The 14,722-nt window shown below is 44.8% G+C and overlaps 1 protein-coding gene across 4 annotated transcripts in view; it reads right to left on the reverse strand.

Moving 5' to 3' along the window:
- The window catches only part of TEX11 (testis expressed 11), a 241,959-nt gene that overhangs the window by 131,401 nt on the left and 95,836 nt on the right, over nucleotides 1–14,722 (reverse strand). For all 4 annotated transcript variants that reach the window (XR_011358669.1, XM_069943309.1, XM_069943310.1 and 1 more), the window contains 2 exons: nucleotides 11,989–12,069; nucleotides 65–150 (listed from right to left, as the gene is read on the reverse strand). Coding sequence is in view for 3 of the 4 variants with exons in the window: in XM_069943309.1 (XP_069799410.1) it covers nucleotides 65–150; nucleotides 11,989–12,069 (167 nt within the window). In the remaining variant the exon portion in view is untranslated. The remainder of the gene's footprint in view (nucleotides 1–64; nucleotides 151–11,988; nucleotides 12,070–14,722) is intronic.

Consider the following 14,722-nt stretch of genomic DNA (forward strand, 5'->3'; position numbering starts at 1 on the left):
ATGGTACATTCGCTTTAACAAACTAGACAATGGTTAAACAAAAGGAAAATGATTACACCAGTACCTTAACCAAAAGGAGCTTTGATCATAAACCTTCTTTTCATAAGTCTCTACCCCAAAGTTGTAGCACAATACTGACAAGTATGCAGCCTGCAAACAAGAATGTTTTTCTCTATTAACAGCATAATAAAAAGATTGATGGCCTAAAATACTGAAAATATGAGTGTGGTGAATTAAGTCACTGTTACACAAAGCATTTTCCAGCATTGTTCGATGTTCCGTCATGACGATCGCCATCATGAAAACTGCTATTATTTGGCCTAAGGCTATGGTCCCAAGATGTTTTTCCTGTCTGTTTTTTTAAAGAAAAAATTAAACCCATCATTTTGAGGTTAAAATTACATCTGTTATTTTGCGGTTTGACCGCCTGTCAGTGCAATGGCGGATCTTGTTGCATTATTCTGGTTCAGGTGGACTGATTGCCTTTTGATTTAAAAGTTCATTAAGTTTAATAGTAAAGACGGTGAAAAAAAAAAACTGCGTGTGAACAACTAAAAAAAATTATGTCCATTGTTTGCAAGAAGTTTGTGAATAATTGTAATGATCATTATTTTAACATCCACAAAATCGATTGCTATTTAATACACTATGTGTATTAGACGTCCGTCATTCCATTGACATCAATGCATTCCATTGAGGCCTATTAAAATGCTGTAATAACAGACTTCTTTTTTTTTTCTACTTAGTGTGAACATAGCCTAAAACTGACAAAAAAAAGATGTTGTGGGAACATAGCCTCCCAGTGTTTTTTTTTTTTTTTAAATAGCAATATATTTATATATATATATATACACTGTATATATATATATATATATATATATATATATATATATACATATATATATAGCAAGTTTGCAATTAACATTTATTATTTTTCTTTTAGTTATCATGGAAACCACGGCACAGCACTTTTTTTCCCCAAAGAGTCTAAACATAGGAAGTCTAGTGTTTCTCAGATTATCTCACAGACAAATTGAGCCGTGACACACTGTACAAGTCAGACCTTTATGGCCCAGATTTATGGCCTGGTGTAAACTGCCCACAGCAACCAATCACAGCTCCTCTTTTACCAGAGCTGAAAGCTGGGCTGTAATTGGTTGCAATGGTCAGTTTACACCAGTCTATATTTACACCTGTTGATAAATCTTCCCTCATGTGTTTAGTCTCTTTTTTTCAACCAGCAAAAGACTAAAAAGCTGCCTTCAGGAGACTGGACCTGGATTTCTGGTAAGTTCAGCTTTGTTTTACAGCATGATAAAAAAAATTTAAACAAATGAATGTGTATTACAAACTTGCTTTATATCACTTTATATCTACTGTTGATTTTGAATTTGAAAGTTATAAGGACAAGTACATTTTAAGGCTATTAAGGCATTATTAGTTAAAAATACAACTGTATTTTGACCTCAAAATTAATTCAGCATTTTGGAATTATTTTATTGTAAGTGAACATAGCCTGAAAATAAGCAGTGTGCTGTAGGTTGACGCTTTTTATTAACCCTTAGAGGACCCGGCCAATTTCAATTTTTGCGTTTTCGTTTTTTCCTCCTTGTGCTTAAAAGGCCATAGTACTTGCATTTTTTCACCTAGAAACCCACATGAGCCCTTATTTTTTGAGCCACTAATAGTACTTTGCAAGGACAGGCTGAATTTTTTTCATAAAGTACAATGCGAAACCAGAATAAAATTCAAAGTGTGGTGAAATTGAAAAAAAACAACGCATTTTGTTTATTTGGAGGGTATTTGTTTTTATGCCATTCGCCCTGGGGTAAAACTGACTTGTTATGCATGTTCCTCAAGTCGTTACGATTACAACGATATGTAACATGTATAACTTTCATTGTATCTGATGGCCTGTAAAAAATTCAAACCATTGTTAACAAATATATGTTCCTAAAAATTGCTCCATTCCCAGGCTTATAGCGCTTTTATCCTTTGGTCTATGGGGCTGTGTCAGGTGTCATTTTTTGCGCCATGAAGTGTTCTTTCTATTGGTACCTTGATTGTGCATATGCGACTTTTTGATCGCTTTTTATTACAATTTTTCTGGATTTGATGCAACCAAAAATGCACAATTTTGCACTTTGGGATTTTTTTGCGCTTACCCCATTTACCCTGCGAGATCGGGAATGTGATAAATTAATAGTTCGGGCGATTACGCACGCGGTGATACCAAACATGTTTATTTATTTATTTGTTTATTTTTATTTATAACATGGGAAAAGGGGGGTGATTCTGACTTTTATTAGCGGAGGGGGCTTTTTATTAATAATAACACTTTTATTTTTATTTTTACACTTAGGCTATGTTCATACTACGGATGAGACCGGCCGCTCCGTGACTCCGGCTGGGTCACAGAACGGCTGGTCTCTGGCCGGATCATCTTGGCCGGTACTTAAGTACCGGCCGGATGATTTTCCAGCCGCAGAGCTCTGATGCGGGCGCATCAGCGCGCGCCCGCATCAGAGCTTCCCATAGCACACAGTGAAGCAAGTGGCCGGAGCCGCTCGCTTCACTGTGTGAACTGACAGGTCTTTCTGCGGCCGGAATTCACTGAATTCCGGCCGCAGAAAACTGACCTGTCAGTTCTTTGCGGCGCCGCATAGATTCCAGACGGAGCGTATACGATGTGTGTACGCTCCAGCCGGGATCCCATTGAAAGTAAGGTTATGTTCCACCCCGCAAAACTACGGCCATAGTTCTGCGGCGAGCCCGGACCCGGGACCGCGGCGGTTCAGAGCGCAGCCCCACTCTGAACGCGTGGAGGCGGCCCTGGACGTACGGGTACGTCCAGGGTCGCCTAGGGGTTAAAGGAGAAGTCCGGCCAAAAGTATTTTTTAATATGTTATTACTTATGGAAAGTTATGCAAATTCCTAATGTACATTAATTAGGGGAAATGCACCTATAGGGCTATTTCCCTTGATTTAGTAGATCACTGAGTGTTGAAATTCTCAAAGATTCGGTGACGTCACGAATCAGGGTGTAATTCCTATGTAGTGTCCAGCAGGGGGAGCACTATATATAGAAGTCTATGGACTGTATTGTGTCAATGGGGCTGTATTTAATGTAATGGAGTGTTATGTTACTGTACACTGTGCTTTATTGATTAAGTTTATGGAATACTTTGGGGAGCAAGTGTCCTTGCTCCCAGGGCTGTATTAACAGCTGCTGCTGCCCTAGGCACTAAACCTGAAGACGCCCCATCTTCACGCACCTATTGGCGATACCAGACCTGACCGATACCACCATACCCCCCACCCCCCTGGAAAAGACACCAGATTTACTGGCAAGTCTGAACAGGAGGAGGGAAACTAAAAAAATAAAAACAAAAAAAATAGTTTTTTCTGTCCCCCTGGTCCCTGGTGCTGCCCCCCCTGCAAGGTGCTGCCCTAGGCACCGGACCACGGGTGCCTAGAGGTAAATACGGCCCTGCTTGCTCCCCAAAGTATTCCATAAACGTGGACGGCACTGAGCAGGGAGGGAGAGAGGTGACCGTGCATCTAACTACTTCCCCCCTCCCTCCCTGCTCAGTGCTGCTGCCACATATACACTGTACTACTCTTCCCATCATCTGCTTATAGTATGAGCAGATGATGGGGGAGTAGTACCAGGGCCATGACCAGCATTCCGCCGATGCCGCACAGCCCCCATTACCAGAATCCCCCCAACCAGCCCCTCCGCCGCCGCCACATGTCCCCTTAGATGACCAGCATCCCCTGCAACCAGCCTGCGCCGCCGCTGCTTCTGCACCCGGATGCCCCCTTAAATTACCAGCATCCCCCACAACCAGCCCGTGCCGCCGCCGCTGCTGTCGCGGCGGCAGTATGTCCCCTTACATTACCAGCATTCCCCCAGCCAGTCGCCGCTGCTCCAAGCTCACTGTCGCTCCTGCCTCCTGCCGATTTGTTCCCTGATGTCCCCCGGCAGCTCTCATCATCTTCTGACAGGGGGACATCAGGAAACGAGTCGGCAGGAGCGGCAATGAGCTTGGAGCAGAAGCGGCAGCAGCTGGTTGGGGTAATGTAAGGGGACATGTTGATGGCGGGCTGGTTGCGGGGGATGCTGGTAATCTAAGGGGGCATCCGGGTCTAGAAGCAGCAGCGGCAGCGCGGGCTGGTTGCGGGGGATGCTGGTAATGTAAGGGGGCAACCGGGTGCAGAAGCGGCGGTGGGGCGGGCTGGTTGTGGGGGATGATGGTAATCTAAGGGGGCATCCGGGTGCAGAAGCAGCAGTGGCGGTGCGGGCTGGTTGCGGGGGATGCTGGTCATCTAAGGGGACATGCGGCGGTGGAGGGGCTGGTTGGAGGAACTCTGGTAATGGGGGCTGTGCAGCAGCTGTGGTGGAATGCTGGTCATGGCTCTGGTACTACTCCCCCATCATCTGCTCATACTATGAGCATATGATGGAAAGAGTAGTACAGTGTATATGTGGCAGCAGCACTGAGCAGGGAGGGAGGGGGGAAGTAGTTAGATGCACCATCACCTCTCTCCCTCTCTGCTCAGTGCCGTCCACGTTTATGGAATACTTTGGGGAGCAAGGACACTTGCTCCCCAAAGTATTCCATAAACGTAATCAATAAAGCATAGTGTACAGTACAGTAACATAACACTCCATTACATTAAATACAGCCCCATTGACACATTGAATTACACCCTGACACCATGACATCACCGAATCTTTGAGAATTTCAACACTCCGTGATCTACTAAATCAAGGGAAATAGCCCTATAGGTTCATTTCCCATAATTAATGTACATTAGGAATTTGCATAACTTTCCATAAGTAATAACATGTTAAAAAATACTTTTGGCTGGAGTTATCCTTTAAATATAGTGTACAGCTAAAAAAAAAAACTAAATTAAAAAAGCAAAGCTGTCCCGATCACCCAATGGGGATTCCCAGCTGAGCAGTGCTACCTTTCTTCCTTTCCTAATATAGGAAGTACTTTCTCAGCCAAAGGTTTTCAGGTGAAGATAAATAAATAATAGTAAATTTCGGTTCTGGGAATGCTGCAAATATATTGCAGATTTTCCTCATTGACTTCACATTCCACAAGAAATTTGCAGTGGTTTGGGTTTTGCTGTAAAAATAAGCTGATGGACACTTGGATCTTTTCACCACTGATGGTATTATACTTTGTTCATCACTATTGTGCATTTTATGGACTTGGTTACACATTATCAGGATGTTTCTCATTACTCATAGCACTTTGACTTTTTATGATATATGAATTTTTTCATACTTTCACTGTGTCCTTACTAAAACAACTTATTTATTTACTTATTTACCTATTTATTGTGTCCACCTGCAGCAGCCCCCCTCGTGTATGTTTTCTGTTTTTAACATTCTATTCAGCCCTGTTTCATTGCTTATTGATTACCATGAATTACTACTATCATGTTATATTTTTAACAATAAAATTTATATGTGTTGTAATACATTAGAGGTTCAGTTGTTTCTGTATCGGTGCATAGTTGTAACTAGAACCCAAGTTCTTTATTATTTTGATATCTATTCCCCATATATTAGAGTAGTATAGGTAGTCTCTTGTACGGTGGAGTTCTGCATATCTTGTATATGTGTTTAGGATAACAACTCGTCGGGGCGGAGCCTAGCCGGACATGTGAGCGGACGCGAGGTCTGAGAGCTCCCGCGGGTCCCGCTGAATACCGGCACACTACTACTCCTGCGGGCCACCATCCTCACTGTAAACGCTTCCAGGGGTGCGGAGAAGCCCAGGCAGCATTCCGGTACCGGGCAAATGGCTGGAAGGGTCCCCAAAAAGACGAAATCGACGGCGGGAACGGGCGGCCGAGAAATCCAAGATGGCACCGGCCCGCCGCCTCACACACCACGCAGTACAAGGCAGCTTATTGCAGGGACAGCTGCCAGGCTGGCAGAGTTCCAGAAACCGCCGACCCCACGGATGAGCAATGGCTGTGTACGGTATGATCCGGTGGAGGGGGAAGATATAGAGGAAAGCCCCATAGAGAATACCCCCTCAGAGACAGACATGGCGGGGGGCCGCAGTGACAAGGAGGGAGAAGAGGAATACATGGAGGCTGTGGCAGAGGAAGCACAGCAGAGCAGTATTCCACCCTATGTCCCAGGGACAGTCTGTGCACAGGAGCCCACACTGAGAGACATTTTGCTGGCAGTCTCACAATGCAACTCCTCTATCACCAAATGTAATGCTGCTATTTCTTCTCTTACACAACAAGTGGGCAGCTTGCAGGGAGAAGTGGGGTTTCTCCGCCAAGATTTGCGTAAAGTCAGTGATAGAACCACGGAAGTGGAGCACAGAGTGGGGGACCTGGAAGATAGGGTTGCGCCTATTGCCACAACTTCCCACAGGCATGATCAAGTTATTTCTCAACTACTACTAAAAACGGACGACTTGGAGAACCGTCTGAGACGGAATAATGTAAGACTGGTGGGTGTGCCGGAGAGAATGGAGGGTGCACACCCCACAGAATACTTTGAGAACTGGCTTTCTGAGGTTTTTGGGAAGGATAATCTGTCCCCTATGTATGCTGTTGAACGGGCTCACAGAGTACCCACCCGGCCCCTCCCACCTGGCTCCCCGCCTCGTGCAGTACTGGTGAAATTACTCCATTATCGTGATCGTGACACTATATTGCGAGCAGCACGGAATTTACCAGAGGTTACTATTAATGGCAGCAAAATATCTTTCTTCCCTGATCATTCCGCGGAAGTCCAGAAGCAGCGGGCGCAATTTCGGGAGGTGAAGAAGAGGTTGCGCAATCTCCAGTTGCCATATGCCATGCTGTATCCGGCCAAGCTACGGGTTGTGGCAGCAGGGGACACTCATTTTTTCACTTCCCCAAGGGATGCGATGCGCTGGTTGGACCAGGAGGAACAGCATCTGCGGGGAGGACGCAGCCCGTACAATCGTGATGCACCAGCCTGAGCTCAGGAGTTGCCTAATCAAGTTAAAGATTTGTTGCCCTCGGAGGATGTCCGGGTGTCTGGAAAGTATTCAAGTTCTTCTTTCTTCTTCTTTCATATTCTCCTGCTGGCCCGCAGGATTACATTTCTCCTGTTTCAAGTGGGACCTGTCTTGCTTCATTCTCACTGCATTATATCTGACTGTCTGTTCACTGTGTTATGGTCATGGAGAACTGGTGCCCCAATCTGCAGTTTTTTTGGGTGCAGATCACCTTGTTTTTGGGAACCGTGTTGTTAGGTTTCCAGTTAAGGGATTTTTCCTTTTTTTCCCACCTGTCGGGATCCACATGGTGCCTTACGCTTCTTTTTACTCTGCATGATATGTTTAGAAACCTGTACACCTCTGCCACCCAGTGGCCGTTCTTCATATGGCAATGTGATTTCCATCTTAGCTTAATTGAGCTTTATATGTTCACAGATATGCCTACTGAGCAGCATTGTTATTTTCTTGCATATGTGTTAAGTAGTGACTATGGCTAGTAAGCTTGCAGTGATCTCATGGAATGTGCGGGGCCTGGGAGATGCGGACAAGCGGTACGCACTATTTGACTTCCTGCGACAGTATCACCCAGTGGTACTGTGTGTACAGGAAACACATTTGACCGCGGATACTACTCAGTACTTGAGGCGTGCATGGGTGGGGTGGAGTTATCATTCTGTTCATACGCAATACTCTAGAGGGGTGAGCATATTGGTGCATAAAGATATTCCCTTCACATGCATAGACAGTAAAATTGATCAAGAGGGGAGGTTCATATGTTTATATTGCATTATCTATGGGATTAGATGTATTCTTGCTGCGGTCTATGTCCCGCCTCCGTACAGCTGCACAGTCTTAAACAGAGTGATGGAATTTGGCTCGGCTCACCCGGATGTTCCTCTATTGGTAGTGGGGGATTTCAACATGGTGGTTGATCCCTCAATAGACAAACTTAGCGTGGGTTCAGTAAACTTAGCCGCTGGTGCTACTGCGCTGGGGAAAATGCTAAAAGAATTGTCCTTAACTGATGTCTGGCGACAGAGACATCCGGGGGAGCGGAGCTATTCCTGTTACTCATCCACGCATCATTCACTATCTAGAATAGATTTAGCTATATGCTCTGACCATATGTTGAACCATATAACTGGTGTTGATTATCTCCCTAGGACTCTCTCAGATCACTCACCCTTGAGACTTCAATTAACACATCCTGGTTCCGGGGTGGTCGGGAGAGGCCTGTGGAGACTGAATCCGCATTGGTTGACCGTTTTGGACCCGGCCACAGTGATACCGGTGGTAGATGAGTATTTTGTTTTAAATGGGGGTTCTGTGTCTCTCCAGGTGGAATGGGATGCTATGAAGGCATACTTACGGGGTCACTTTATCCAGCGTATCACGGGGGTGAAAAGAAGAAGGGGCCAATTGCGAAGGGATCTACTGAAGGGCTTAAAAGAGAGGGAAGAGCAGCATGTCTTGCAACCGACGGGGGCTACTGCCCGGAGGCTTCAAGCGGCCCATAAGGCTATCAATATATTTGATATGGAGTCCGCAGCACAAAAACGTACATTTGCTAAACATTCCTTTTTTGTGGAGGGGGAGAAGGCGGGACACATCCTGGCAGTGGTTGCCAATGCCCAAAGGGACCCATCGTACATCACGAGCATTCAAAATCAGGAAGGGGATGTAGTGACAACATTGACGGACATACTAGAGGTGTTTAGAAGCTATTATCTAACGTTATACTCCTCCCATACTACGGTGACTCCGACTCAATTGACACAGTTTTTGAGAGGTATATCACTACCAACTCTCACGTCGGAACAGCAGGCCTTTTTAGACACGCCATTAACATTAGAAGAATTAGAGGCGGCGGTAACCTCGCTACATAACTACAAAGCACCAGGTTCAGACGGGCTCCCGGCCGAGTTGTATAAATCAGTTGGGAAACCTCTGCTCCCCAAATTGCTGGAGCTATGGAAAGCCTCATTGGAATCAGGCACCCTGCCAGTGTCTATGCAGGAGGCTATAATAGTGGTCTTACCGAAACCTGGGAGAGATCCTCTGATTCCTGATTCCTATAGGCCTATTTCCCTACTTCCAGTTGATATTAAAATCATAGCTAAAGCTCTGGCTACTCGTCTATCTGGGGTTATTTCGTCTCTGATACACCCTGATCAGACGGGATTTATCCCTGCTAGATCTACAGCTCTGAATATACGTAGATTACACCTCAATTTACAGATACCGGTGGATAATCCGGGGGCTTGTGTGGTTTGCTCATTTGACAGCGTCGAATGGCCATATTTGTGGGCGGTATTGGAGCGGATGGGGTTTGGACCAGTATTCCTATCATCTATACAACTACTATACTCAGCCCCAGTGGCTCGTTTGCGGATAAATGGTGGGCTGTCCCCGACCTTTCCACATCATCGGGGAACGCGGCAGGGATGCCCGATCTCCCCGTTACTATTTGCGCTGGCTATAGAGCCCTTAGCTTCCCTTTTGCGCTCGCATCCTGGGGTGGTTGGCTTTCGGAGGGGAGCGAGGGAGGATAAATTGGCGTTGTACGCCGACAATTTATTACTTTACCTTAATGACTCCTCCGCCTCCCTCTCTATCGCCATGGCCACAATAAATGAATTTGGAGCATATTCGGGTCTTACTATAAATCGGGACAAATCTGTCATTATGCCCGTAGATTCGGATGACACTCTGCAGTTAGATCCGGCCATCCCATTAAGGAGTGTTAGTACGTTTAAGTACCTGGGAGTATTTATCTCTAGAGAGGTCAGAGCATACGAAAAATTGAACATGACACCTCTGATAGATAAATTTCACCAGAAACTGGCGGTTTGGCGTAAGCTGCCGTTGTCAGTGGTGGGCAGGGCGAATCTGGTGAAGATGATATGGATGCCGCAGCTGCTATACATTTTACATAACTCTCCTATGTGGCTTCCCTCTCGCCTTTTCTGCAAGATTCACTCTCTCTTCCGTGCATTGATATGGGGCTCCCAGCATCCACGCATTAAATTGGAAACTTTACAGAGGGCTAAAGATGATGGGGGTCTTGCTATTCCCAATGCTGCCATGTACTTCCTTGCAGCCCAACTACAACACTTGCGGGGATGGGAAGTGGGTGATGGGGGCGACCAGAACAAAGCTCTGCTTGGACACTACTTACAGTCAGACTCTCTATTTGAGACCCTGGAAGCTAAAAAGATATTACTGCTCAATCCTCAGATACCAACGTTGTTGCTTATACATAAATTATGGTGGAAGATTCGAAAATTATATGGTGTCACGGGTTATACACAGTATACATCCATATGGGATACTCCATGGTTGGGAGAATTATATTTTCTGGAGGGGTTTTCCGCCTGGAGAGACACGGGAATTAGGAGAGTAATGCAATTGTATGATGGCAGACAGCTGAAACGGTTTGACCAACTGCAAAGTCAATTTGTACTGCCCCATACTCAATTTTACAAATATTTACAACTACGTCATGCATGTGGAGCTGAAGGGGAAATACTGGCATCGGAAGTACAATATCTGCCACCAATGAATATTGTAGGGGACTCTGAGTCCACTAAGGGACTTATCTCCTGTTTATACAGACATATTGTATCCAAGCACCTAGATAGATTTCCACTCCAGCTGCGGGAGAAATGGGAGGCAGAAATTGGCCCTATAGAAGAAGGTCAATGGACAGAGATAATGGAAATGACACCTAAACTGTCCTTTGGGGAGCAACATCGGCTCTCACACCTCTACCTGTTACACCGGGTATATCGCACACCACAATTTCTTTTTCGCATAAAGGTCCGGGACACACCAATGTGCCAGCGTTGTCATATACATGAAGGGGGGATATTACACATGTTCTGGCGATGTCCCAAACTGTTCCGCTATTGGAGAGGGGTGGCGTCGGCCATACAAAAAGCATACTCAGTGGAATTGCAACAGTCACCACTGGTTTATGTATTAGGATATGTGGAAGACTTGGCGCTACCTGTTGTAGAACAAACCGCAGTAGCCCGTATTTTATTTATGGCGCGTAAGCTCATTGCACAGCATTGGCTAGACGAAACCCCTCCTTCGGTATCGGAATTTGTGGGAAAGGTTAATTGGTTGATTGGCATAGAAAGATATGCGTATGAGCAACGCAAAGCATCGAAGAAATTCGAGAAACTCTGGGGAAAATGGTTGGCTGTCCCTGAACTAGGGTCTCCAGGCTCTCGCACATAGACTGGGATGTGGGATGTGCGGGTAGGAAGGAAGATCTATCTTATCATTGCCTGTATCTTGTCTCCGCTGGTTGGCGGGAGGTGTGCAGGGCTTGGCTTAGTCAGGCTCCTCAGTTGAACTCTACATTTAATTACTTTTTGCGTCCATATTTCATTTCCGGAAACATTCATGCGGTGGAATGAGGTCAAGATTCGTGGACTGCAGAATTCTACATATGCTCACGAGGACTATGGAACTGACAGGACTGGGGAGTGGGGGGAGGGTTAGGGAGGGTAGGGGTCGGAGGGTATGCCCTCTGGGAAGTTTTTGTTTGTTACTCTAAAAAATGCATATCTTTTAATAAAAATAATTTGGATTAAAAAAGGATAACAACTCGTCTCGAGTTCAGCCAAGCCCTATATACATGTGTAAGGCTAGGTTCACACATCGTTTTTTTGGGGGCATTTGACAGCCATGCTTTTGGACATCGATCTTTTTGAGGACAAATAACATCCATTATTGTGCAATGACGTGAATTATTTTGAAATAACGGATGCTATTTGTCCTCAAAATGACAGACGTAGAAAAAAGACGGCCGTCAAACGGCCAAAGCAAGGCCATGTGAACCTAGCCTAATATAGAATATGCACATTTAAGATTGGGCCCTCAGTTCACAATGTTTTACAAATTTCAAATCATCTGTCTTCTTGTGGCATATACTAGGAGAAATTATACCAAGAACAAGTCTTACCTCCTTTGGTTGCCTCTGTAACATATCTTTGCACTTTTGAATGACTTGAGAAGCAAATTCAAAATTTTCCTGAAAAACCGCCTGTGAAAATGCACACAGAACAAATCTTTACCTATTTTTATAATTCTAGGTTTACTAAAAAACAGAAATAAATGACCCACAATTGAATGAAGCTGCAGTGTGCCTGCCCCACTAGTCATACATTCTTTATTTTGTACAAGCATTGGTAAACGGCAATGTGGTAAAGCCCAACAGAGAATGAATGGTGCTCTGACCTTCGATTTTATTTAATGGTGGAGGGAGAGTTGTTGTAACTGTGTTTTGGTCCAAACCAATCAGCAAGTTATAACTTTTCACATTGGGATAACCTCTTTGACTCATATGTTCACACTACGTATATTTGAGGCTGTATGTTTGAGGCTGTATAGCAACCAAAACAAGGAGTGGATTGAAAACACAGAAAGGATCTGTTCACATAATGTTGTAATTGAGTGGATGGCCGCCATATAATGGCAAATTTATGCTGTTATTTTAAAACAACGGCTGTTGTATTGAAATAATGGAAGTTATTTACTGTTATATGGCGGCCATCCACTCAATTTCAACATTGTGTGAACAGATCCTTTCTGTGTTTTCAATCCACTCCTGGTTTTGGTTGCTATGAGGACCTGACATGAGGACCAAATACAGCCTCAAATAAACATAGTGTGAACCCAGCGGCGTGGATTCACACATTTTGTTGCACATTTTGTTGCAGAAATATCTGCAACTAGCTTGTATTGCTATTGTAGGAATGGTGCAAAATCAATGGACATTCCTACCCTGGTAGTATCAGGCTGCTGCTGGTTACATCTGCCTGATTATATATTTTTTTTCTTAATTAAAAACAAAACAAAATATAGAACAAAGGAGAATATTAACAGAGGAATTGCTGTGATGTTATTTTTGATTTTTTTTAAATAATGTAAATTTTTAAGATTACATGTTAAGATAACATGTTAAGATAACAGCAAATATTTGCTAATAAATGACGGCCATCCACTCAATTTCAACATTATGTGAACAGAGCCTTTCTGTGCTTTCAATCCACTCCTGGTTTTTGTTGCAATGAGGACCTGACATGAGGACCAAATACTGCCTGAAATATACTGTGTGTGTGTGAACCCAGCCTAAGGCTATGTTCACACTACGTAAGAGACCGGCCGTTCCGTGACCCCGGCCGGGTCACAGAAAAGCCTGTCTCTGCCCAGATCATCTCTGGCCGGATCATCTGGCTGGATGATCTTTCGGCCGCGGAGCTCTGATGCGGGTGCATCAGCGTGCGCCCGCATCAGAGCTTCCCATAGCCCACAGTGAAGCGAGCCGCTCGCTTCACTGTGTGAACTGACAGGTCTTTCTGTGGCCGGAATTCACTGAATTCCGTCCGCAGAAAACTGACCTGTCAGTTATTTGCGGGGCCGCACAGATCCCGGCCGGAGTGTATACGATGTGTGTACGCTCCGGCCGGGATCCCATTGAAGATAAGCTATGTTCCACACCTCTGCGGCGTGAACTACGGCCGTAGTTTTGCGTAGTGTGAACATAGCCTTAAAGGGGTTGTCCAGCGCTACAAAACATGGCCACTTTTCCCCCTACTGTTGTCTCCAGTTCAGGTGCAGTTTGCAATTAAGCTCCATTTACTTCAATGGAACTGAGTTTTAAAACCCCACCCAAACTGGAGACAACAGTAGGGGGAAAGTGGCCATGTTTTTGTAGCGCTGGATAACCCCTTTAAGGAGAAGGGACACTGCTGCAGCCCCAGATTGGTAGAGATGAGCGAACCGGTTCGCCCGGTATGGGATCCGGTTCGGATTTTCCCAAAAATCCGAGTCCGATCGTATTCGGATTTTTGGAAATCCGCACCAATTTTTTTTTCTTTCCTTGCTTTCTAAAATGGCAGCCGCCATTCTAGAAAGCAGGAAGTGTTCCGGGCGGGAAAAGCGCTTTCCCATGATGCCCGAAACACATCAAATCAGCAGGGATCTTGCACAAGCCCACCCCCTGTGTGACGTTGGTATTGCTTTAAAAGGAGCGGTCACATGACCGCACCACACAGTGTGTAGAGAGAAAGAGAGAGGAAGCAAGCTGCTGTTGTGTACTACAGACTACTGAGAAGATATTGTGGGAAAGGAAAGATTAGGAAAGCGGAGAGGAGAAACATCTAGTGATTGAGAGAGAAATATAGAGGGGGCGAAAGATAGATTAGGCATAGGACAGCAAAGGGTGCACGGAACCAAAACGTGCTGTACAGATATACAAGTCCTATACTTCTGATGTGTGTGTATATCACATCCGTCTTATCCTGAGACACAAAAATACCTGGTGCAGGTGTAAGCATTATATCTTAAAAAAGTGCTACATATATATATATATATATATATATATACAGTGGTGCCTTGGATTACGAGCATAATTCATTCCAGGACCATGCTTGTAATCCAAATCCACTCTTAAACCAAAGCAAATTTTCCCATAAGAAATCATAGAGATGTAGACAATTGGGTCCACACCCCAAAAATAATGATTTAATATTCTGAATAACATGTAAAACAAACATTCAGAAACAGCAGAATATGTAATATTATAAGTTACTGTACAGTAATGAAGAGGATGGGAAACACAAGGGCGGACAAAGACTGCAGGGAGCATGAAGGAATGAGCAGGACATATGTGGACACATAAATGCAGCACTCTC

Source organism: Dendropsophus ebraccatus, chromosome 10 (assembly GCF_027789765.1).
Source record: "Dendropsophus ebraccatus isolate aDenEbr1 chromosome 10, aDenEbr1.pat, whole genome shotgun sequence".
In the NCBI taxonomy this organism is placed as follows: domain Eukaryota; kingdom Metazoa; phylum Chordata; class Amphibia; order Anura; family Hylidae; genus Dendropsophus; species Dendropsophus ebraccatus.